The 24,200-nt window shown below is 35.5% G+C and overlaps 1 protein-coding gene across 1 annotated transcript in view; it reads right to left on the bottom strand.

Moving 5' to 3' along the window:
- The window catches only part of LOC126979356 (photoreceptor-specific nuclear receptor), a 49,006-nt gene that overhangs the window by 5,196 nt on the left and 19,610 nt on the right, over window positions 1-24,200 (bottom strand). The window contains exons 5-7 of the mRNA XM_050828596.1: window positions 12,446-12,560; window positions 2,513-2,658; window positions 844-934 (exon numbers count right to left, since the gene is read on the bottom strand). Of these exons, the coding sequence (XP_050684553.1) occupies window positions 844-934; window positions 2,513-2,658; window positions 12,446-12,560 (352 nt within the window). The remainder of the gene's footprint in view (window positions 1-843; window positions 935-2,512; window positions 2,659-12,445; window positions 12,561-24,200) is intronic.

Here is a 24,200-nt window from a genome sequence, read left to right as displayed (position 1 = left end):
ATATGGGCCGATTCTCAGACAATAATATGCACACAAAACTTTATACACATAGGTTATTTTATATATCTTTATACAAGTACCATTGAAATAATATCTATTAATGAAAGTGTATCAGTTTAACCTATACTTCCACTGCGGCTCTATAGCAATGGACGCAGCCTCTGAGCCGCTGATGCAGTTCATGGTTTTCAAGCATCGCGACTGTGTCGTTAATCACAGTTATCAAATCATACCTAATGGTGGTGCTTTTGTATTGAATGAATTACTGATCAATTAAAGACATATTATTTGATGACAATTTCATTCTGGACCTTTTTGGTCCGTTTTTGTAAGTCACTTAAATTGTACAAAATTGAAATTTGTGATTCTAAATATTATATAAGTGTCTCATCTTCCTCATCACTAACTATTTTATAACGGTCCATTTAGGTCCATTTTCGAATGTTAGTTCATACATTTTAGTACTGTATAATACTATCGATCTATCGCTGCGTTACTGACCCTGCGACAGTGACGCCGAACCCTCTCTGGTCGGAACGCTTAAGGAATACTATCGGTGACGGGGTGCTGTGCGAGTGAGAGCGGGGATTTAAAAATTAAACACCCAGAACACAGAAACTCATAAAATAAATAATAATAGTCGTTATTTTCATCTTCTTGCTTGCTGCATTTAACAGCTCGGTTCGTAGGAACACCAAAACTTTATTTTTTTAAATTCGAAACCTTAATTATAATTTTGTTTACGTAGTTTCACTATATTTTTAAAATTGAATTGATATATTCAGGCAGTCATATAACAATGGGTTTCGCATAAGTTTTCCTGTTTTACTCAAACGTACTTACCCATATGGCATACAATTTTGAGGGTAGGATGAAATAACTGGAGGTGAATATGATGTGGAGTCTTCTTCGTTGGTAACGTCTATGCTGTCGTCTGAAATAAACATGTTTATTATAAATAAAGAGTGCGCATTTTGTATAATTTGTTGAAAGTCCTTGTCGGGCCTTAGAGGGAACATTTCTCGACTCAATTCTCCTTGTTTTTTTTTTTATGAAAATAAAGGACGAGACGAGCAGGACGGTCAGCTGGTGGTAATTGATACGCCCTGCCCATTACAATACAGTGCCGCTCAGGATTCTTGAAAAATCTCAAAAATTCTGAGCGGCACTACAACTGCGCTTAAGACATAAGATGTTAAGTCCCATTTGCCCAGTAATTTCACTAACTACGGCGCCCTTCAGACCGAAACACAGTAATGCTTATACATTATTGCTTCACGGCAGAAATAGGAGCCGTTGTGGTACCCATAATCTACCCGGCATCCTGTGCAAAGGAGCCTCCCACTGTTAAACTTTTTGAGTTTAAACTCACGTCTTTTAAGGTCCCACACCTTAATTTGATGAATTTAAAAATTTATCCGGTCGTCTATCGACCTATAATTTTATAGCCATATATTTATTTGTCTCATAATTTATGGACATGCAAAATTCAAAACTGCACACAAGAGTAAACGTTTCTGATGCTCTTCAGTGTGTTCTTCGGTGTGTTGGACAGTTATTTAACTGTGAATGGATAAGTAAACATAATTCGGGTGGATTAAGAATAAGATTGTATTTTCTTTCATTATAATTTAAAATAACTCATTTGAGTTATATCCTTTTTTAAGGACAAACAACAGACGTACAATTCTCTAAAGGGCCGGCAACGCTCCTGTGATTCCTCTAGTGTTTAAGGAGAATATGGGCTGCGGTGGTCACTTAGCATCAGGTGACAGGTCCTTCTCGTCCATAAAAAAATTAAACGCGAATTACGAAAATGACAATTTTTTTTGAGGTAAATGTGACGAATAGACCAGACTGATTAGTGGTTTGTAATACGCGTACGCCCTGCCTATTACAATGCAGCGCCACTGCGGATTTTTGATTAAAACCAATGTTCTAGGTTAAGTCTCATTACCCCAGTAATTTTATTAGTGACAGCTTTTTTACCTTTTAACTACTCAATATGGCGTACGTCAGGTACTGTTACGTTACAGCGTTGTAAACTTTTGTATAGAGTGTTCGAAGCTACCTGTTCAAAATTATAACTACATTATTCGTCTTCATTCTTTTATAAGTTCAAAGGGAAATAACACTTCATAAAACCAGAAATCGAACGAGGCGTGCGTATGTCTTAGTGCTTCAGATCTACTTTCCGGTCGAATTTCAAAATGCTTCAGATTGCCTAACGTCCGTTTTTAATAACGTATCTCTAGTAACGGATCCATTGCTGTCACCGTTTAATGACAAGATCTTATCTACCCATAGCTGTTATGTCCAATATAGTTATAGTCCAATGTTTTATGTCGATATGTAAGTAAGCGTAAGAGGATAGATTTGTCAACCTCTAGTAAGTTAAACTAAGGAGAGATAGGTTATTGAAAACGACCGTTACTCGGCACGCCATGGGTTAACCCCAACTACTTGGAAACCATTCTAAATTCTACCCAAAATCGTTAGTATATTTACTTACCGTCGCTGTCCGAATGGTGGTTGCCATCCTCATGGTGGTCGAGTGAGGAGTCTGGTTGCGGAGGTGGCGCAGGCAGCGGGGCGTAGTGAGGTGACAGCAGCGGGTACCTGGCAGGTGACAGAGCCATGGCCAGGGACACAGGCGGACTGAAACAATAGTCACTTAATGTGACAACACCATACCCGTATAGATATCGTGGAAAGATTCGCTGTTTTATTACAGATTGCATCTCGGAGATTGGTTCCATTTCATATAACATAGGTAATTTTTTGCGATTATTTGGCTTGGCGATGTTGAAATAAGGGTGAAAGTTTGTATGGTAGTTCGTCATTATCTAAGATAACGCCATGAAACTTTGTATTTAAGCATTTAATAAAAAATAAATAAATATTTGTTCTAGCGTTTTTTAAATTTACACCTGTGGGGGGATGAAAGTTCTATAGTTTGTAGCTTATAAAAATGTATTAACCACAGCAGTTTCTATGTGTATTATTTGAGTATATTAAAAATACGAAAATGTTGCCCAAAGTAACTTAACTATTGTCGCAGGTAAAAGGGTCGCTAGTATATATATATATATAAAATACTAGCTACATATATATATATGTATATATATTTTTCTTTATTGTTATGACATAATATTATGTTAAAGTTACTTATTTTGTTAAAGGTTCCTTTTTATATTCGTATAAATTATGATTAATGTTTAGTAGTGTAATTATGGTGCTAATAAAGTTTATTATAATTATTATTATAATTCAGATCACCAATAACACGCTAATATCGCCCAGACAGTTCACTTTATCGCTCATTTACTGAAAAAATCAATGAATAATGCGCATCCCTTTATATACCGGTAAGGATCATTCTAGAATGATATCGAACAGTGGAGTTAATAGAAACTAGAAAAACATGTTTTTGTAAACAACTCTAAACTCAAGGTTACTTTACCCCGGCAAATACTAGTCGAATTCTCGCATACATAATTAATTATTTAATATTATATTCACAAAACAAAAAAGTATTCCTTTGGATTGTTTAGGATAAAATGTATCTAATCTTATTGGCGTCGCTTTTATGCGTCATTGGTCCAAAGGGTAGATAGAACCATTGACTCGCCACGGAGATCTCGTTTTTTTTTTTATTTTTTTTTTATCGAATAGGAGGACAAACGAGCGTACGGGTCACCTGTTGTTAAGTGATCACCGCCGTCCACAATCTCTTGCAACACCAGAGGAATCACAAGAGCGTTGCCGGCCTTTAAGGAAGGTGTACGCGCTTTTTTTGAAGGTACCCATGTCGTATCGTCCCTGAAACAACGCACAAGGAAGCTCATTCCACAGCTTTGTAGTACGTGGAAGGAAGCTCCTTGAAAACCGCACTGTGGAGGACCGCCACACATCCAGATGGTGAGGATGATATCCTAACTTGTGGCGTGTCGTGCGAAGGTGGAATTCGGCGGCAGGAATCAGGTTAAACAGCTCTTCGGAACACTCCCCGTGATAAATGCGGTAGAAGACACACAATGAAGCGACGTCTCTACGCAACGCCAAGTGATCCAGCCGTTCACAGAGCACTGGGTCCCCGACAATTCGAGCTGCTCTGCGTTGCACGCGGTCAAATGGATCGAGCTGATACTGGGGTGCGCCAGACCAGAGATGACAGCAATACTCCATGTGTGGCCGGACCTGCGCTTTGTAGAGCGCTAGTATGTGGGCCGGCTTGAAGTATTGCCGTGCTCTATTAATGACGCCCAGTTTCTTTGAAGCCAATTTGGCTTTGCCTTCCAGATGACCACGAAATTGGCAATCGCTCGAGATTTCGAGACCCAGTATTCCGATACTAGGCGCGGCTTTAAGAGAAGTGTTTTCGAAGAGCGGTGATACGATAAATGGGGTTTTTTTTAGTGGTAAACGCGCAAACTTGAGTCTTCTGGGGGTTAAATTGGACAAGGTTCAATTTTCCCCATTCCGCGACCTTCTCAAGAGAGGACTCGATAGAAGACACAAGTTTCTCCCGGCACTGGTCGACGATTTCCCGAGAGAGACCTGCATGGCCAGTGTATACGGCATCACCAGTGCTATCGTCTGCATAGCAATGAATGTTGGAGGTGTCCAACATATCATTGATATGCAGAAGAAACAGCGTGGGAGACAGCACACAGCCTTGGGGCACTCCAGCATTCACGGGCTTCGGGTTCGAGCAATATCCGTCGACAACGACCTGTATGCTGCACCCAGTGAGGAAGCTGGAGGTCCACTTGCACAAGCTCTCGGGAAGCCCAAATGATGAAAGTTTGGAGAGGAGCGCCTTGTGCCATACACGATCAAAGGCCTTCGCTATATCCAGGCTAACTGCCAGGCCTTCCCCCTTGCTTTCAATAGCCGCTGCCCATCTATGTGTTAGGTATACCAGAAGATCACCTGCCGACCGACCATGGCGAAACCCGTATTGTCGGTTGTTGATCAACTGGTGATCCTCTAGATATACCAAGAGCTGACGGCTAAGTATGCGCTCCATGATTTTGGAGAGCAGGGAGGTAATAGCAATAGGCCTGTAGTTTGCCGGATCCGAACTGTCTCCTTTTTTTTGGATCGGATGGACAAGGGCTGACTTCCATGAGTCAGGGACTACGCCTTTAGAATAAGAGTGCCGGAATAAACGCGTTAGCACCGGCGTCAACTCAGAGGCACACGTTCTAAGCACGATTGGAGAAATGCCATCTGGCCCGCTCGACTTCCTGACGTCCAACGAAAACAGAGCTCGCCTAACAGTTTTCTGTCTGAACTGTACTTCAAGCATAGAGCTCTGACACCGCGGGATGGTCGGCGGTGTTTTTCCGTTGTCGTCAAGAGTCGAGTTGGAGGCGAAAAGAGTGCACAAGAGATCGGCTTTCTCTTTTGCCGTATGGGCCAGGGTGTCATTCCTCATGTGCAACGGCTGGCTGAAGTTACTAAGAGCAGCTTTCAACAACGACCAGAACTTGCGTGTTCCGGTCGGGTAGCTGGAAAGCTGCTCGCCGATTTTGACGACGTGTTTTGACTTTGCACGGGCGATTTGCCGCTTAAAAAATCTGGAGGCACGATTGTATTTCCTCTTAAAAACTGTGCAGTTCGGATCCTTTGTGCCCAGCGCCGCAACCCAAGTTCGATACGCCTGTTTTTTGCAGTCAGATGCTGCTTTAACAGACGCATCGAACCAGAGCTTTGACCTGCCACCGATGGGTACTACAGAGTTTGGTATAAAAATATCCATACCCTGCAGTATCACATCGGCTACTGCAACGGCGCAGGCACTAGGATCATCCGAAGGGAAATAAACCCTGCCCCAAGGGTAGGATGCAAAAAAGGAACGCATCCTATCCCAATCTGCTGACTTGTAGTGCCAAACGCGGCGGGTCGCTGGTGGTCTGCGACGTTGGCGTCGGATAGGCACAACACTCCTGACCAGGCAATGGTCGGACGTTCCGAGAGGGGCGTCGACAAAGACCTGGTAACCATCGGGATGTGTAGTCAGCAGAAGATCCAATAAGGACGGCATGTGGCTATCCACATCCGGGAGCCGCGTTGGCGACTCAACCAATTGGGACAGACCATACGCCAATGCAAAATTATGCACAGATCGCCCTGCGTAGTCTGTGGGACGTGATCCAAGCCATTCGGCATTGTGCCCGTTGAAATCACCCAAGACTACGATTTCAGCGGAGGGGATCTGTGCAAGTACGTCGTAAATTGCCGCTTGAACGCAGCCCATGAGATGATCGGTATCTGCGTTACCACTATGGGACCTGTAGACACACGCATAGATGCGGACGCGGTCCTCTAAATCTACGCGGAGCCAGAGAGTGGACAGGTCCCTACCCTCAAAATTGCCGAGACGGCGACAGCAGATATCCTCCCTAACGTACACACATACCCCGGCATGAGGCAAAAAATTGTGCTCAATTTTGTACCCGGGGTACGTTAAATATGACGTATCGCTAGGTCGAGATATCTGCGTCTCAGTAAGGAAACACAAGGCCGGCTGCGCCGTCTCAAGGTGGTGGTGGACGGCGTTTAAATTGGAGTGAATTCCCCTGATATTGCAAAAGTCCACGTTGAGTGTGGAGCGGGGTGCCGTGGTGATACTGCCTCGTTTGTCCTTGGTCATGCGCGGTTCTGTGCCCTCCCCAGAACCCGAGCTAGAGTGCCCGGGGAGCGATTCTCCAACTCTGGTAGAGCCGGTACCCTCCTGGGGTAAAATCTTTTTTAGTACCGCTGTCATATTCGGGTGGAGGGGGGGGGGGGAATGGCCACCGGTCCTCGACACTAACCTATGCGAAACATAGCGGCACTAGGCCGCTACTTCACGCCGGTATTCTGTGCGAGTGTGGTAATTAACCCGGACGAGTCTGGCCCGATTGTGCTGACGTCAAAAGACGGCAGCGTGACTCTCCCACTTCTAAAAAGCCCTTAGTCGCCTCTTACGACACCCATGGGCCGGGGACTCCCCTATTCTTTTTACGCCCCGGGAAAAGTACAGGGCGTTTCGATTATTATCGTTGCGAAAATATTTCTTCACATTTTACAGTATGAAGCCTCAAGAATTTTTAAAATAAAAATACAGTATTTTTTATTTGTTTCTAACATGTAAAAAAAATATTTGTATATACCAGTACACAGGTAATAAATGAAACTTCCTTATGACATATCGTTTTTCTACTATTTACAACTTCGCAGAAATTGGGTAGAAAAGGTTTAAAAAAAAAATCCCTATTAAATTAAAGCTATTTAATTACCTACAAAAGACATGCATACAAATTAGTATTTTTACTTTATCACTTTCAAACTTATATATTATTCTTTACGTCACTATACTGAACTTTGATACGAAAACCAACATGGCGCGTAACCGAAAATCGTGACGGCATTGCTATAAAATTTCTCTCATACGTCGATATAGAAGTTTCACTTCAAAAATTCCATTAATAGCTATCATGAAAAATAAATCATAGTTCCTCATAATGTAATGGAATACAAACGCCATAAACGCAATTGAAGCACCCCGACCCCATAAAACTCACATAAGTATGCGCTTCGTTTACAAATATTACATTAGCATAGAAGCTCTATGTATGAGAGAGGACAGCAATCTGCACTCCCGACAATTGGTATGATTTCACTGCCAAATTGCTAATTTCTATTATATTATTCTTTTCTTTGATGGCCACATTTATGGTCGATCTGTCGAAATTCATCAAATTAAAAGTAAGTATGTTAACTTACCGTCGCTGTCAGAACAGAAAGAAAATTTAAGTGTAACAGAACAAAATAAGAAAGTAAGTAATTACAATATAATACAGACAGTCTATCAATTCAAATCAAATCAACATTACTTTATTCATCTGGGTCAAGGAAATGACATAATGTAGGAATGTAGAAACTTTTTTCTTTTTACATTCATCATCCCTTCGGAAAAGGTTGAGTTTTCCTGAGAATAGCAAGAGACTCATTGTCACTGTTATGATCATTTTAAATACAATACATGTAAAGTGATGCAATAAAAATAACTCAAACATCAATGCCTTACACGAGTAAGTCAAAAAAATAAAGGTAAATTAAAGCAATATAAAAACAAGAGTTATTGAATACAGGTGATGTATCACAATCCAGATACAATGTAAATAAATTAATATTATGAGAGCAATTTATTAGTCATTCTACAAGTATAATAACTCATACCTAATCAATAACTTAAATTAAAAAAAAAACAAGGACCGATACAAGGACCATACAGCCACCCACTACAAGTAGCGCACTTTTACCAGCATCTCTTTGGGTATTTTTGTTATGTTTTCAGGAAGCTTTTTTATAAAAATCTAACGCCGATAAATGACAAATGATAAAGCCTTTTTTTGCAAAACTTTCAGAATGGCCTTTTACCATAAGAAAGCTAGCCACTGCTTTTTCTGAATGGCGAATATCGTCTTAAACCATAATTTGTAGTTTCAAGGGATAAAATTAGGGAAACTTTCTTAAGAAAAATGTTTATTTAATTATTCTTTGTCGTTGAAAATAAAAAAGTATTTATTGGGCTTCCGCAAGTTAATTTATCACACTAGTCTAGATTTTCAATACATTAAGCACATCACGGTAACGACTAGTCACCCATACACCATTCCCGACCCAACCTTTGATCAGCCTGGCTTTGAGACTTGATTTACGTCTCAATGACTTGACGTCAGACACAATATAAACGTTTCTCCACCTACTATTAAATACCATCTTTTATTAGAATTCTATTTTAAAATGTGTTTCTATATTCAAATCTGCAGTTCCTCTTTAGTCGTATTCGAGAATAGATTGTTTATGATGGGTCTATTTTTACCACGTCATATTTTTTTACTGAATTTTTAATACAACTTATCTAAACAATTTGTTATGTTTTTCAAAGTGATAACCCTCACTTCTGGGATTAATTTCACAAATAAAATTTGAAAATAATTTTTTATGAACGATGCGGTCGGTACTCGAACCCGCATGTTTAGAGTGTTGGAAGCATACAAGATTTTATCAACGATATTCAGTTGGAAGAGCGCTTGTTCGGAACGCGAGAGGTCGCGAGTTCGAGTCCCGCATCGTTCATAATTTTTTTTTTTCTAATTTTATTCGTGTTATCTAAACAGTTTTGTTATTTTTAAAGTGATATCCCTGACATCTGGGATTCATAAACCCTAAGGGTGCGGGTTCAAGTATATATTAGGATCAAAGTTATTAAAGGTGAATTTCTTAAAATGGTTAGGCATCAGAGATCAAAGCCGGGTATGGGATGTTGCACCTTGCTAGAAGTATTCAGAACTTTTTAGAGGATTAGGAAAAGAAATAAACAGCTGTTATAACTTCATCGCTTTCTAAAAATGAATCGTAAAAGATAATAACATATGGTGAAGGAGATTAGAGCACCATGTTTGTATTGTAAAAAATGTTATTTGGAGTTAAATGAAAGCTGGAATGCATTTGTAATATAGCAATGAGTGCATAATTTTTTACCAGTGGGAGGTTCCTTTGCACAGGATTCCGGCTAGATTATGGGTACCACAACGGCGCCTATTTCTGCCGTTAAGCAGTAATGTGTAAACATTATTTTGTTTCGGTCTGAAGGGCGCTGTAGCTAGTGAAATTACTGGGCAAATGAGACTTAATATATTGTCTCAAGGAGACGAGCGCATTTGTAGTGCCGCTCAAAATTTTTGGATTTTCACTTTCACTGCATTTAAATGGACAAGGCGTATCAGTTACCATCAACTGAACGTCCTGCTTGTTTCATCAAATTATTTTCATAAAAAAAAATAACAAAAAAAAAATAATAGGCGTGTTGATATTGTTACGATTATTGGTACAGGGTAAGTACGTAAGTACTGTTTTTTTTTTAAGGGCGGTGATGACCAAGTCGGAAACTACGATACTTAGAGGAAAGTTGTGAAAGGACACTGCCCTCGATTTATAAGAAACCAATAACTAAGCAGCATTTTGACGGAAATTGACCCGAATGATTTTTCAAAAAAAATTACAACCTGTATTTCTGGATTAATGGCCTCTGTTGCTGATAAGAATCAATTTTGCTAAGATATGTATTACTAAAAATGTTATGAAAGCAAATAGAAAAAATTACAAACTGCTTTTCATATCTCACTTTTACTCGTACCTAATTAATAAGTTGCTCAAAATGACTCCAGTGCATAAGTTTATACGTCTCTAATGGCCTTACTGCATTTGATACCATGACAGGATTTATCCTAGATAGAATATCACTAAAAGTAAGATTTCTAACAAAAAGATTGAATAGGGGGTGAGTTTGCTTCCATGTCAAAATAATAAAGCAGAAAATTGGTATGTACTTTCGTTATTAGTAATACGATATGTATTACTAATAACGAAAGTTAAAGTTTGCAAAGATTGATCCTAATCAGGAACAGCGTCCATTGCTCCAATAATACTAAATATGTAATTTTTTTTTCCAAAAATCTACCGTGTCGATTTCCGTCAAAATATCAAGAAATTTAAAAAAAAAACTAAAACAAAATATGCAGATTTTTTTTTTTTTTTTATAAATCGAGGGCATGACTCCTTTTACGACTTTCCTCTAAGTCTCGTAGTTTCCGACATAGAAATCACCGCCCTTCTCAAAAACAACCTGTATTATTAGGATGGAACGTACAATTGTGGATTTCATTTGCAATTAATCATTGATTTACCGCACCTACGAAGGATGCTGTAAGATAGCGGTATTTAAAGTTTTTAAATTCTTGCGAATTTGATACTCAATTTCGTATGGTAGATATATCCCTAATTAGACTTATAATGAAGACTAAGTAATTACCAGAAGAAGTGATATAAAACATAATAGAGACATATCAAGATATGAAACATCATATAGACACGAAATTGACATTTTTATTGCATTTTAAACGTAAAGAGCGCAGGCAGTATGCGATGTTATTGAGACACAGGCATCTAAGGAAGCTTTCAGTTTTAGTCTGACATCTTTATTTTTAAATTTGTTTGGGAATTTTTGAAAGATTTTCCTCGGGCAATAAATGAGTCACTGGATAAAAAAATAGAGAGGCTTTGGAGGCATTTTCTATGAAAGAAATAGGGAAATAGATTTGAATGCACAATAATTTGCAGCTGGGAATCGTTCTTTAATACCCCGTCTTAACCCCGCTCACTTACTTACCCCACGGTCCACTCGCATAATTCAAATTTAAAAAAAACTTTATTCTCTCTAAAACTGTATACTAAGTTATTTAGTGCAAGTCAGGATGAAGTACGAAAGTTACAATAGCATTCAAATGAGTATACCAATATTCATTAACAATTTAATTCCAACTATATTTTATCATTTAAATAATCTTTCGCATTATAATAGGCCTTAGATGTTAATTTATTGTTTACGATACATTAAAATATTTTAATTGGTAATATTTTAATATCATTTGGAAGTTTATTATAAAATATAACACAAACCACTTTAAAAGATTTAGCAATTTTACGGAGTCGAGTAGATGGTATAGTGACATAATATAATAAAGTTGAATAATATACAATACAATTTATTCATAGCACATTTTTCACTAGAAATCATAGATATATTCACAAAGCCTGGGTTTTCCGCAACAGCAGTTCGTTCGTCAAAGGAAGTCGCCATCGTTTCCAAGAGAGAAGTCACAACGAGCACTCGGCAGCGTTTCAAAAGCTTCAACTTGAAATGTTTATAACTTTTTATTGTTATTTTATCATGCACGCATTATACAAAGAAGGATGATTGCAAATATATTATTTCTCTTTCATGTATTAATGCAAACATATTTAATTACTATTTTAAGTGTAAATATGCTCGAACAAATTATTGAGAGTGGATTAATATAATATTAATAGTTATTCATGCAACTGTTGTGTAATAAGGGCTATTAAAACACGAATGTGGGTCAAATAGTATCACATGAGTGTTTTAATACCTAATTATCAACAGCTGTTGCATACAAGACTTTGTCAACATCCTCTATAAAAGATTCTGAAACAGTTAAATTACTGCTAACATTAAAAAAGCCAGTCCTAGTAACCACAATATCATCTAAAGGAGTGTTATTATGAAAACGGATGATATAATGTTGTACTGAATTTCATTACAACATTCGTTTGGATGATGTAATGGTTATTAGTACATTGGGCGTTTTAATGTTGGCAATAAGCTGTGTTAGAATCTTTATAAGAGGATTTAAAGCATGGGTGTAGTGGGTGGTGTAGATAAGGTTAATTATTTTATACATAATATAAGACTAATGAATCGTAATGAAGTAAAAGCTGTAGGTATGTAGATAAATTGAATATATATAATATTTGTTCTATTTTTTAGATGAATCAATTCAATTATGTAAAAATAAAATTAACTCACCCAAACACACCAACAGCGACGGCTGCCTCGCGCAGCGCCCTCTCTTGGTCCATATCGCGCAACGCCTCTGGTCTGATTGTTGCCGTATTGCGTGGTTGTCGTTCATTTTGCACAGCTGGCAAAAGACAATAATGTTCTAAGGTTCTTTCTAATAATTCTGATAAGATATATTACGTAATATAGTGCGTAACTATTATATTTAAATACAAATAAAAGTAATAAACGAAACTACACTTTGTTACAGCAATTGTTGCACACCAACGATGTTTACCTATTTTTACATTATAGGATGTGAATATTTGTAAATAGTCTATGTGACTCAATGACAATGTACCATTCTTCTGGTGAAAGAATAAAATATAATAAAGCTTAGCTAAGTTACACAAATGTAGGTTATGGAATAAGCAAGTAGTTAAAGTTATCCGTCGTACGGCACTATAAATCAAATAACCACGCCTCCATACCGCCATCTTTGAGTTCTCATTTCCCGATAGAGACGGAAGATGGAGCTAAGATACTCTATTGAAGACAGCGCTTTAACTAAAGTCGAAGAAATTTTTCCTCGAACTTCCTATTTTCAAGTAAACCTTCTTTAGGCTGCTTGGGGTTGACTCAGAATATTTTTCTGACGGAAGTTACGTTCGTACTTCCAACAGAAAAAAGTCATTTGAAAAAAAATTTCACCATTATAATTTAATGGTTTAAAAAATTGTTTCAAATTGCTAAAGTGTATTTGTTCATTTATGACTACTTTCTAATAAATAAAAGTTCTCACTTCTCAGTCTGACGTTTGCAACGTTCGTTAATTTTTCTTCATCCATCGGACAGGCAAAAGGTCCGAGCCCATAGAGCCATATTCAATAACAACGTTATTTTGATATGTGTGATATTAATAATGTAATTATTTTTATTCAATTATTTATTAATGACACGGCTTTCATTAATGTAAGTATATATTTAATGGTATAAATTAAATCTTCTTGTCTTTCAACTTTTTAAGAATATTTGTTATACACCTGCTGGATGTCCTAGAATAGGTGGGACAAACAAGGGCAAACGAAAATAAAATATTTTGTCTATGATCTTTCAGATAAGCAAAAAAAGTATATATATGTATCTGTTAATTATTCCTAAAGTTAATTATACTTAAGTTTTACTTTAATCGCTCGTAAAGATTACACGCACACACTTTTTTTGCTTAAAGGAGTGATTTTTTACAGCTTCACTGCGAGAAACAGATATTGTATGATTCTAGAGAATACTAGAGTACTAGTGTAGGCTTTATGCGTAGGCGTATTTTATAGAGCCGACTAGAATAGGCTCTATAAAATACCTAATCGATCAAATTCGAATTCAAATATTTTTATTCAAAATAGGATGTGACACTACTTATTGAAAGTCCAGAAACTACCACCCATTCCAAAATGAATGCCTCAGACCTGAGAGATCCGAGGGACAATGTAGGACAACGAGCTTGGGTTTAGATTATGATTATGATTTAGATTATGGAATTGGAGGAAATTTACTGAAGTGGTTCGAGTCATATCTTCATAATAGACTTCAGTCAGTAGTTGTAGGAGGCACTGAATCTAATTCATATATTGCGCGATCTGGTGTTCCCCAGGGACCGTTGCTCTTTTTGATATTTGTGAATGACGTTAGGAATCATATCAAATATTGTAAAGCATCTCTCTTCGCCGATGATTTAAAAATTTATAAAGTTATCAACTCTGCCTCTGAGGCTGCTTTTGTTCAAAGTGATCTCAATGGTATAAAAGATTGGTGCCTATTAAATGGTATGATTCTAAATGCAAGCAAATGTTTTCATATTAAGTACACTAGAAAAAAAAAACCGCTTGTTACAGTGTATGAGCTCGATGGCGCACCATTAAAAGAAGTGCAGGAAATTCGTGACTTGGGGGTAACTATTGATAGCAAACTAACGTTTATTGCACAAGTTAATAAATTAGTTACCACATCCGCACGAATGTTAGGATTTATAAAGCGAAACTCGAATTGTTTCGGCTCCAAAACAAAAACAATTCTATATAACGCTCTAGTGCGCAGTCATATCGAATATGGTAGTATTATATGGAATCCCCTATATGCGATCCATTCGCAACGCATCGAGAGTATTCAAAGAGCATTCACACGACACCTTGCATACATTAGTACTGGATTCTCTCATAGACACCCGTACCATCAGCGCCTCAGGAAATTTAATATGATTTCATTGCTCGATCGGAGATCTCTTTCCGGAGTAATATTTTTGTACAAACTCTTAAACGGTCAAATACAATGTAGTAACCTCTTGCAGAATATTAACCTTACTGTCCCATATTTATTTCCAAGGTTCAAAATCAAGAGAATCTTCCAAGTTCCTTCTGTAAAAACCAACCTGGGAGTTCAGGCGCCTCTCGCTCGAATTCTTCGCGAGTACAATAAGTTAAACGATACCAATTCAGAACTTGATATATTCGGTGGTGGGCTGGTCAGGTTTAAAGAAACTGTTGTTAAACACTTAGCTCGTACTCAATCGCATTTGTCAAATAAGTAGTTTTTCTTTTTTTTTCGTCTTCATTATTTTCATTATTTTAATAAGTTAAAGTTATAATTTGTACTTTCATTTTTTATTTTTTTGTTTTTATTATAGTTTAGATAGTATAAGTTCTATTTTTCAGAAGTATTTAGGGAGTATTTTTTGTAATTTTTATGTTCACCATAATTGTCGTATACTTTAGAACTACTAATTGTAACATTAGATTAAGAAAATTGTATTGTATATGATGTGGTGTGCTTTAATAAATAAATAGATTGTCGTTAACGGTTACTTAAATACGTGTATTACTAAATACACTAACACCTATTTTAATAATTAATTAATTAATTAGTTAATTTATGGTCGAGGCTATCAGTCTGTGTAATGCTATACCCATTTATATAAGAAAAGCTCAGACACTCAATGCATTTAAAAAATTAATAAAAAACTATTTCTTACAAGTTATTTAGAGAAAACGTATAGTATAAATAATATATATATGCATACTTTCCTCCTTATTCATAATGGTCTACTAACTTTAAACAGCCGCTTAGGAGTGTTTTTTCTTTCTCATTCTGACTTAGGTCAATAGAAGAAGACAGAGTGAGAATTAGCAATGCTTTAAGTTAGCAGACTATTATGAATAAGGGGGTTTATCTTATGACTTAGTAACTAGTGGTTATTCCTTTGTAATAAATCCTATTTTTATCTCCTCTTTTGTGCATTTATTTAACAATATAAATGTATGTTGTGTATGATATAAAAGGTATTTATTTTCTCAAAATTGATTCCTTTAGAATTCTTTTTGATGTCATTTCTAATATACTAGATACTACTGCCGCTTCGGAAACAAATGGCGCTCTTCTACTCTAGAAGAGGCGCAAGAATCTATGTTGTGTATATGTCGCAGGGATATGATAAAAACAGAGATTTGGTCAATTCCCTAAGTGATTTGATCAAATCACGGAAGATGTTAAAATAACAACAGGATTTTATCATTTCTCTAAACAAATCTAGTGATTTGATCAAATACCAGAATTGTTTCCGTGAAATGACAAAAAAACATCAATCCGCGCATGCTAGTCAATAAAACTATTGGGAAAAACTGTATGGACTCGAGAAATGATAGAAGAGGTTATAACAGCGATTGAACAATTTAAATCAGCTGCAGTAATGAAAGTAAAGAGAACAAACAAGCAATATTATTATGAAAGTAAATATGATGTAATGTAGGTAATGAGTGATTCAGATGAATATTATGTTATACTTCGTGAGACTCACCAATCGACGGGCCTCGGCGGCAGAGACAAAATGCTGTATAATTTGTAATCCAGATATTTAATTCCCACTTCTGTTTGATTGCAATTTTTGAAACTGTGTATGGTGTGTCAATCCAAAAAGAAATTCCCAAGAAAAGGTATCGTTGTTTGTCCAATTGTATCTACTGATTTTAACCACCGCGGTCAGGCTTATTAACTTACAGTCAACCCCCGACAAAAGTTATAAATGGCTTTTACATTACCAGGATCACGCAACAAAATTCAGTTTTCTCCGACTAACGATTTTAAAAAGAGCGGCTGAAGTAGAAATCGAACTATTAAAAAATTTACTGGAAGTTGGTTGTCCTCATATTCTATAACGTTGCTTTAATGATGAAAATTATGTCTAAGTCTTACCAGATAATACTTTTAAAAAAATACCAAAGAAAAGATTTTTTTTTATTTCACGGAACAAATTCTGGTATTTCATCAAATTGCTGGATTTGTTTAGAGAAATGATAAAATCCTGTTGTTATTTTAATATCTTCCGTGATTTGATCAAATCACTTAGGGAATTGACCAAATCTCTATTTCTATCATATCCCTGCGACATATTTAAGTATATCATTGACCCTAGGTACAAGAAACAATATTAATGTTGGTATGTGTGTGTATTTATCCTATTGGCTGATTTACACGTATTAAGTTGCCAAGTCTTAACTAAATTTTAACTAAATTTCAAGCGACTTAATTTTAAGTAACCGTTTACACGTAAAAATACTAAATAACTAGTTAAACTCATTTATTCGCTCAAGATATGTAATATTTTGATCTAATACTCTTTATTTTTGTTTCAACTTCCTTAACACCAAAATTTGCAATCGCCATGGCTGACGCTATAGCGGCAAGACTATGTTGTTTTGCTTGCTTATTTCTGTAATTTAAGCTTTTAATATTCCATAAACAATCGTCCTTTATGTATTCTTCAATGAACTTTATAGTCGTGTCTTCCGTCCACTTCGACATTTTCGAAAGATTTTTATTAAGTAGGAACTACGTTGCAATCACTCCGCCAGCTTATGCTTTTCACTTAAATTTAACTAAATTTTGCCTGTCCAAACGTGTCAAGTGATTAGCCACGCCCACCAACTTAACCAAAAATAGACAAAATTCTATTCTACCTTGTTTACTTGCAACTAAATTTTAACTTGCAACTTCTTACTTAATTCACTGTTTACACGGTAACCCGTCACTTAAAATTAAGTTAAAATTTAGTAAATTTTTAGTGAACTTGATACGTGTAAATCAGCCTTATAGTATGGTAATTTATTGGCTAATTTCAAGTTATGATAAAATATTCTGCACTTTTAGGTTAGCTGGAAGACATCACTGAGGAGGTAGATACTATTTGCTACCATAACTCTTGTACAAATTACAACTTTTAATGTTTTTGTAACAATAAAGAATTTACATTCATCATTGATTCATTTATACATAATATGAAAGTTGAAAATAGTATGCTTTTTTAAAAGAGCGCAAACAAGAATAGATACCCTTAGTAAAGACTATTGTTTGCTTTGCGAAAATATTATTGCATAAAATTAAAACATAATGCATAAAGAATCTTGGAATTCCATTGTAGATCACTGCACTAGATACTTACCTACCCTAATAGCCCTTTCAATAATAATAAATTCTTTATTTCGACCAATAAAGGATCATAATGTGTTAGTAACAAAGTAACTTAAAACCCAGTGTTAGTACAAGAACAGTGATACATTAGATATTTTTTTGTGCCTATTTTAGTATAAGAACGCGGAGGTATAACCTAATATAAGCCTTATTGTATACGACATGAGGGTCAAACCATCTACTTACCTTTTTCGTGTTCTGTTAAAAACTTGCGTTTTATCGATCAATCTATGAACTATATGTAGCTTTGGAAGATTTATTTAAACTAAACATTCGCTAACATGATAAATCAAAATTGTTAGCCAAAAGTTGTCGATGAGCTTATCAGTTATATAATTAATTCGTCCAATCAACCTTATATTAAATCAACGGCTTAAGGAGAATCCATACTAATAAAATGAAAACTACTGGGCGAAACTATGTATTTTTTATGAGACCAAATGGCATCAATTCCGCATCGAACTAAAGAAGAATTACGTAAATAGGATAACAAATCTCATCGTAATCGGTGGTAAAAAACCGATCGAATTGAGAACCTCCTCCATTTTGAAGTTGGTTAAAAAGTAATAGACCGTGTGAAATAGTAACATTATTAATCTGTGACAAACAATAGGGTTATCTGTAGTAAAAGTACTCTATCAAACGTACTCCACAATAATTGAAAAATAAAATCAAGTTGATCAGGTGCAAGCCTCATCTGCCGTACATCCCTAAATCCATTTACTCAAAACGAACTTGACTAACATACCAGCATCTCTTTCACACGCATCTACAATTTGTACATCGCTCACGCTCCCACACTGCCATCAAACTCATTCGGGTTTACAGGTTATTGATTCTGAAAATCTGCGTTCAATCATTTTAAGCCTTCGCACCAAACCTTAAAGTTGAACATCCTTTGTATTTGGTTTAACACAATCTATCATTTTGACAGCTCAAAACGCGACCTTAAATCTTTGGAGATTAAACGCAAAGTTATATGTTTAGAAGCTAGAAATCCTTTTCCATGCCGTATCAAAGAGACTTTAATACATTTTTGGTTATACGAAATGCGCCCGAAAATTAATGTCATAAGGTTCAAAATTCAAATCTCTCACTTTGCAATGTAACTTTAGGCAGGATAAGAGTGATTTAAATCTGGTTGGATTCGGGGTTTTATGAAAGGATTAAAATCGCATTAATCAGTGTCTATAGCCTTAACTCTGGTATAAACAGTTAGGTGTTAGGGTACAAGTCGCCTTTTGAGTACAGTCGGTAACAATATCGTTTATTTTACAGAAATATTCTTGTTAAGTATTATACCTAGTTTTGCCATAAATACTGAAACAAAGAAAAGAAAATTTTGTATTGCAAACAAGATATTTTATTACTTTTACAGTGTATTAGTTAAATACATATATATAAAACAATATAAAATATTAAAAGCTTCGAAGACTTCGAGACCACTTCGAATGAAGTAATCTCCATTGGCTACAATATAGTCCTATACGTTGTTATCAATAGAAGCACGCACTCTTTCCATGGGAAAATTCTTCACTGCCAATCGTACGGATTGTTTTAAGGACTCCAAATTATCATGGCATTTAGGGCAAGTCGTACTCTCTCAAACTGACAATAAATCATAAACCAGCGGATTAAGATGGAGACTAGACGACGGTCAGGCTTCAGCTCTGATGAAATCCGGAACGTTCGTTTCCAACCAAGACTAGTGCGTAGACTGAGCTTTATGGTTCGGCACCGAACCTGCTGGAAGGACCATTCTTAGTTATTGAACATGGCGTTGGTACCTTGAAACACTTTTGGCGATGTGAAACCACCAAACCACCAAACCACCACTGAAGTCGTTTTTTGAATTGGATTTCCTTTATTTTTAATTGTAACAGTTTTTATGACCAGACTAAGTATATTAGAAGCCCATCCCACCTCACCTGCTGCCAAAAAACTTAATCATTACAAACATCTTCAATAGAGTTATAGCAGAAAACCTAAAAAATACTGACAAAGTCTGGGACATCATAGCTGTTATATTTAAGGTTTTAGTAAAATTTAACGCTGACTTTAACATAGACTGCGGAATGTATTGCACTATAGTATTGCTTGGCATAGTTAAAGTTAAAAAGTGAAATATAAAGTCAATATCTAATATTTATTTTATGCTTCTGACAGGTCGCTATTTAGATATTTAACATTAACAATAGCTTCAACCGGTGAAGATTGGACGGTTACGGTTAACAGTTAAAGTTATGACGTTATCTAAAAATTGTTATAGTTGGTTGATGCAACCCTGCCTAACATATTTGTGTTGTTTATTATTAAATATAACTAACTACACCACACCACGCAGTTTAGTAATTGAAGGAAGGCGCTTCTGCAATCTGCAACTTCTTATATTATAGAATTATAAGATTATACTAAAACTGGGTTTTAAGTTTAACAAACTGTCATAACACGTAATGATAACACCACTAAGTTATACCTTTCATTTTTGTTTTTTACTAAGAAAAAAGTAGTTTAAAGATAAGATACAACTTAAGTACGTAATAGTTGATAAAGATACAAAAGTGCCTTACAATATCAGAATTATTTAACAGGTTATCACAACTATTATGGATATACATTATTATTTATTCAAAATATGAAATATTAATACAAATAAACTAAATCTATAATAATATAACGTTATAAATAAATTGCCATTTGCTCGCAATGTTACACAAATGTCCGAGCTTAAAGGCTACGGAAAAGGCAGAGACGAGATTAAAACATGAAATCACCCCATTAGCATTTCATTTTACAAATGAATCTTTAATTCTCTGTTTTATGCTACGTTTTCGCTCACAAATTTGATTTCAAGAACATAATGATGATGAATATATTTTCAATTATGCTGCTTTCAATTATGCATTGTTATGTATAATATTATTTATATTTTATATTTAACAGGTATGAATACAATTAAAATATTACTATAATAGCACTTTATATAAGCCTTAGGATCATATAGTTTATTATTATAGTTTGCTTTCTGGATCTGGACGAATAACAAGTAAATTTTGTGCAAGAATGATAAGGCTAGATACTATTAGCTCTGACTGAAGTGTAATTTCAGGTAAGAGCAGGAACAATGACGAAAATACATAAAATTTAGTTGAACTAATTAAATAGCACAGAGGATACACCGAGGCGTTTGACAAAGTGAGCCATCCTCAAACCCGGGCCTTAATGAGATTGTCGCCTCGACATCTCAAAGTGTAACTAAATTAAGCTTTCCTTTACACTGGAGAGAGTCGAGAGCAAAATAATGCAAAGCTTAAAGCAATAAAGGCCAGAGCGCGTCGAGAACGTCACAGGGAGGCGCTCCGGGCCCTCATTACATCGACATCTTTTTGTCAGTTTCTTTTCGTGTTAAATTGAATCAACGTTTCATTGTTCGAGTTTATGGTAATCGAGGAATGGAAGTTTCAAGTTTGATTGCGTGGATTTTCGTCTTTAAAAAGGTTTGTTTTATCGAGTTTTGTTTACAATACAAATACCTTAATGAATTTTAGATATATTGAATAAAATTGTCTAAATTTCGATAGCATTTCTTAATATTCTAGGCAATTCTAATGCAAATACTTTTAGATATTGATATATTTAATATTTCGGAGATGAGAAGTATCAAATATTTATATATATAGTATCATTAAAATAAACTTTTCTGATTAAACAGAGATAGCCATAATAAATTGCGACCTGTGCGTGTCAGTGAAATGTGAAATTAGTTTTGCCATAATTAATAAATATACCTACAGAGGTATATTTATTAATTTTTCTTTTTGTACACATATCCTGTATATGTGTACAATTTTTGTATTGCGAGATAGCAACAGAATAATTGAGAATGGGTACATACCCTTACTCCATAAGCTTAAGTGCCTGTATCTTCGTGTTTCTTTGTTTGATTTTAATTTCTTAAAAAAAATAGCAATTGCCCAATTGCACCAATTGAGTTTACCAGTGGGAGGCTCCTATGCACAGGATCCCGGCTAGATTATGGGTACCACAACGGCGCCTACTTCTGCCGTGAAGCAGTAACGTGTAAACATTACTGTGTTTCGGTCTGAAGGGCGCCGTAGCTAGTGAAATTACTGGGCAAATGAGACTTAAAATCTTATGTCTCAAGGTGACGAGCGCAATTGTAGTGCCGCTCAGAATTTTTGGGTTTTTCAAAAATCTTGAGTGGCACTGCATTGAAATGGGGAAGGTGTATCAATTACCATCAGCTGAACGTCCTGCTCGTCTCGTCCCGTATTTTCGTTAAAAAAAAAGAAAACCCCCCCTAATTTAATGATATTTTCGTCGTGTGTCGGGTCCGCTTTATTCGATAAAAATTAAAAACTTTTTCCCACCAACGCAACGAAACTGAATTAGACACTTTAGGGGGTGCTCATTTGAATGTAAAGTTTGAACCGCTCTAGGGCATTGCTTTGTAGTTTTTGCTTAATTATCTGCATTTTGCAATGTAACGTTCATTAAAATGGAGGCGTGGTGGTAAACCGACTTGTTAGATCCGGCTTAAGGGCATGGCGGTTTGCGGTTGTTAAAATAAAATGAATATTTAATGATCGGTTTGAGCTCTGTTCCTCTTTCTAGTTCATGTTTTACTTGAACAAACTTTGTTAATATACTCACACATAAACTAATATATTTTTAAAATATCTATACTTATAATTAAAATCATAAGTATTTCTGTATATTAAGCAATCATAAATGAAGCCGAAATAGTATTTAGAATTTTTTGTGTTCATTCGTGCGACTGCTGAGATGAGACTTCATCTCAACAACGGCTAAATTGCAGCAAGTTCCCCGTACCATTTACAATATGTACATAGTTTCTCTTGAACAAGTTCACACAGAAAAAAGTTACGTGTGTGTGCTAATTCGCGTAATACAAAATTAAAAATACTATAAAGTTGTTGATGTTACTCTCAACAGATTGAAATTCAAGATTGACTTTAAGGTTTTTGAAAACCTTAAACATTCAAACATTTGTCTATTTTCGTTGGTATGGTATTATTTTAAGAAATATATATGTAAAAGAACATAAAACCAGCAAAATTCAATATAATTGAGATCATTGAAGTAAAAATAAGTGATAGAATATATGATGTAAAGACCAAAAAACCTCAGTATAGTCAATTGACTAATAAAAGAATAATTTAGATTTTAAACATATGAATACTATCTTTTTTTATAACCTAGATGTTAGTTACCCAAACTTCATGCCTATGAAATACCCTAAGGAAAACCAGCTCCGCACGAAAATATTTCCGTTTAAAAGTGTCTTACTTTTTTATTTGTAATAAAGATAAATTATTATAGAAAATAAATATTTCTTTATTAATTATTTAGCAATGAAAAGGGAAAACCTGAGTCTCTTCTGCACTAATTTATCTGTCTTATTACGAACTATTACTTTTTTTTTACTAGCTACACGTTTTCTCATAATAACTCTTTAAGGATATATTTACTACATTATTTTGTACGATGTAAGTTGTTAATATTTTCATTTTTAAATTCCTTACTCGACAATTATATTGATTTTTTAAATCAGCATACTTCAATTCGTTTACAATTTCTACATTCACCATACTTCATACCATACCCTGAGCCTACACCAGCGCTATTGTGGAAGTTTATTGAACTATTACTTACTACATAAGTTGGACACTTTTTCAACTTGTTAACTTTAAATGTTACCTTCTCCTTGACTCTACCCTCCATATAAAGAACTAATTCCAAGTGCAGCTGACTGTTTACGACATGTCAATCAAATTCAACAAACAATATATTGTCGTAGATTAGGTAACTCTGTAGTTCGGACTGGCATGAACAGAATAGAATTTCTATTAATTTGACAGTAGGTGTTTTATTAAATATAAGCTGTAATTACTGTTATTTATCGAATTACTCAGACGTCATAAGCAAGCATTTTAACATATCAATTTAGCTAAGTGCTTATCTAACTAAGCAAATAATTCACCCTTCACGGCATAACTCGTAAAGCTACGATTAGTAACCCATTGCCTGAGGCTTTGCATTGTTCGATTTATCCCACCCTTACATATAGCTACAACACTGCTAACTTCAAATAACTAAAAATAAATTTAAAACTAATAGCTAAAAAGCTGATAACGGGTTATTTACCACTAGTTGTCTATCCTGGCTTCACATGGGTAAGATTCGATCAATACCACTTTTTATGAAGCAAACGGGCAAGAGG

Source organism: Leptidea sinapis, chromosome 3 (assembly GCF_905404315.1).
Source record: "Leptidea sinapis chromosome 3, ilLepSina1.1, whole genome shotgun sequence".
Lineage (NCBI taxonomy): Eukaryota > Metazoa > Arthropoda > Insecta > Lepidoptera > Pieridae > Leptidea > Leptidea sinapis.
Note: the sequence above shows the minus strand (reverse complement) of the source record. Positions and strands in the feature narration are given on the sequence as shown.